The sequence below is a fragment of the Lottia gigantea genome, assembly GCF_000327385.1.
Source record: "Lottia gigantea unplaced genomic scaffold LOTGIsca_22, whole genome shotgun sequence".
Taxonomy (NCBI): Eukaryota; Metazoa; Mollusca; class Gastropoda; family Lottiidae; genus Lottia; species Lottia gigantea.
This window is the reverse complement of record NW_008708555.1, coordinates 352,348-354,849: the sequence shown is the minus strand read 5'-3', so window position 1 is coordinate 354,849 and position 2,502 is coordinate 352,348. Positions and strand designations below refer to the sequence as shown.

Sequence of the window (2,502 nt, the reverse complement as noted above, 5' to 3'; positions counted from 1 at the left end):
AAGAAGACAGCATGTAACAGAACATTGATTGAAATATTAATATAAAGTAACTATCACTAAGGACCAGTTTGGGTCATTTTCTTTTGAAATTCATAGAAAGATCTGTGTTTTTATTCTGTTTTAATTAAGCAAAAGAATTTTTATTGAAGGCAAAGTCTTGTTTATATTCACTCTCACATACACAAAATCAGCAAAATTCAATTAACCAAGAAATGTGTGAGGACAGTATGAAATATATTGTATTTGTCAGTGAACTGGTATGAAGTTCAATAAGCTGACTGATTTCCCAATTGATTTCTTTGTATTAAACACAATTAATAAGATATAATACTGTCTCAATAAAACATGATATTGCAATATGTCATTAGTTAGCTTTACGATATAAAAGTTTATATTATTAATAATATGTTGCAATATTTACTAGATACCATATCTTTATTCAATAAACATAATAATTAGAGACAAATCTACTGCCATTTTCTTTATAAATACAGAAAACAAGAATGATAAATGAATTTTATAAATGCAGAAAATAAAAGATTTAACTATCAATAAAAATTCAAAGATATCAGATATACCATACCATCATTATATATTATATTTAAAACTTTAAAGAATAATTATAAAGTATATCTTTGTTCATGCATCTGTGGCTGCAGTTGTCATTTTTGATTGTGATTGACAACCAGGTTGTGGTTGACATCACAGACTGTAGTTGACGATTGACAGCTGTGACTGACTTGGTTGTGGTTGACATCTGTGACTGTGGTTGATATCTGTGACCGTGGTTGTAGTTGACATCTGTGACTGTGGTTGACCTCTGTGACTGTGGTTGACCTCTGTGGCTGTGGTTGACATCTGTGACTGCAGTTGACATCTGTAAGTGTGGTTGATATCTGTGACCGTGGTTGTGTTTAATATCTGTGACTGTGGTTGACCTCTGTGACTGTGGTTGACCTCTGTGACTGCAGTTGACATCTGTAAGTGTGGTTGATATCTGTGACTGTGGTTGTGTTTAATATCTGTGACTGTGGTTGACATCTGTGACTGTGGTTGACCTCTGTGACTGTGGTTGACATCTGTGACTGCAGTTGACATCTGTAAGTGTGGTTGATATCTGTGACCGTGGTTGTGTTTAATATCTGTGACTGTGGTTGACCTCTGTGACTGTGGTTGACCTCTGTGACTGTGGTTGACCTCTGTAACTGTGGTACCCTTCTTCAAACAAGTTTTATAATAGACTACTCTGCTTATGTTTCCTATCAATCAATTCATTATGATTTTCAGATCAAAATATCCTGTTATTTTCTTTAACCTAACCTTACAATCGTCGTGAGCGAGAACGCAACGCAAAATGTATAATCGATATGAAAGGGCCAACTACCATTATCACAGACCCGGAAGATGGCGAGGAGAAAAAGTTTGCATTTGATTTTAGTTACTGGTCACATGATGGCAGTAAGGAGATGCCTGGGGGATTTTACGGTCAAGACCCCTCACACCCTAATGGCAGAAAATTCTGTGACCAGGTCAGTGATATTTTGAGTTTTTCAGCAAATTATGGAAAGTGGTTCATAGTGGGCCCTAAACTCTGTATGGTATGAAATGAAAGTATAGTAAAAGGGACAATTTTTGCAGAACTTTACATCTCCTTGGGAAAAAAAAACCAGAAAAACTTTCAATTATACAGAGTCTGAAAAACACCTTATTCAATATTTATTTTTAGAAATGTGTTTGATGATGTATTATGTAAGCTTATCTATTTATAGAAACATGTGTTTGATGATGTATCTATGTTTAGAAATGTGTGTTAACTGATAATGTTGTGTATTTGTATCTATTTATAGAAACGTGTGTTCGATGATATTGGTGTAGGAATATTAAAGAATGCGTGGGATGGTTATAATACTACATTGTTTGCGTATGGTCAAACTGGTAGTGGTAAAAGTTGGTCTATTGTGGGTTACGGTGTCAATAAAGGTAAATTCTCTTCCATACACATACAAAATACAAATACAAAACACATACACATACAAAATACAAATACAAATAAAAACACACATACAAAAACTTTTATATAACCTGAAAGAAATAAGGACATGCTGATTGAGAACCCTGCTTTAATGATCCTGAAATAAAGTTAACTCAGATTAACCTCTAATACAATGTTATATTCAAGGTGTTGTACCAATGTTCTGTGAAGAAATTTTTAAAGGAATTGAAGAGAAAAAAGCTGCAGGTGCAGAAATAGAATTTGAGGTACAAAAAAACTTATTTAGTTATTCATTTTCTACTAAAATCTTTACTTTTAGTAAACTAGGTATAAGGGGGTGAGAGCCGACTCTCTCAGAAGCACTAGCACAGGCATCAGAATTTTTGTTATCTTGAGGAGGACTCGAACCCACAGCACCAAATCACCTAGCAGATGACAAACCAACACAATTATGATTCTTTCCCTTTGGTCCAAGTCAAATCCTGAGTAAAAATCTACAGGTACACAAG

The 2,502-nt window shown here is 34.1% G+C and overlaps 1 protein-coding gene across 1 annotated transcript in view; it reads left to right on the top strand.

Moving 5' to 3' along the window:
- LOTGIDRAFT_115884 (hypothetical protein) overlaps window positions 1-2,502 on the top strand; it is a gene marked incomplete at both ends in the record, with an annotated part of 12,900 nt that overhangs the window by 1,148 nt on the left and 9,250 nt on the right. The window contains one exon of the mRNA XM_009054525.1: window positions 1,460-1,485. Coding sequence (XP_009052773.1) covers window positions 1,460-1,485 — 26 coding nt within the window. The remainder of the gene's footprint in view (window positions 1-1,459; window positions 1,486-2,502) is intronic.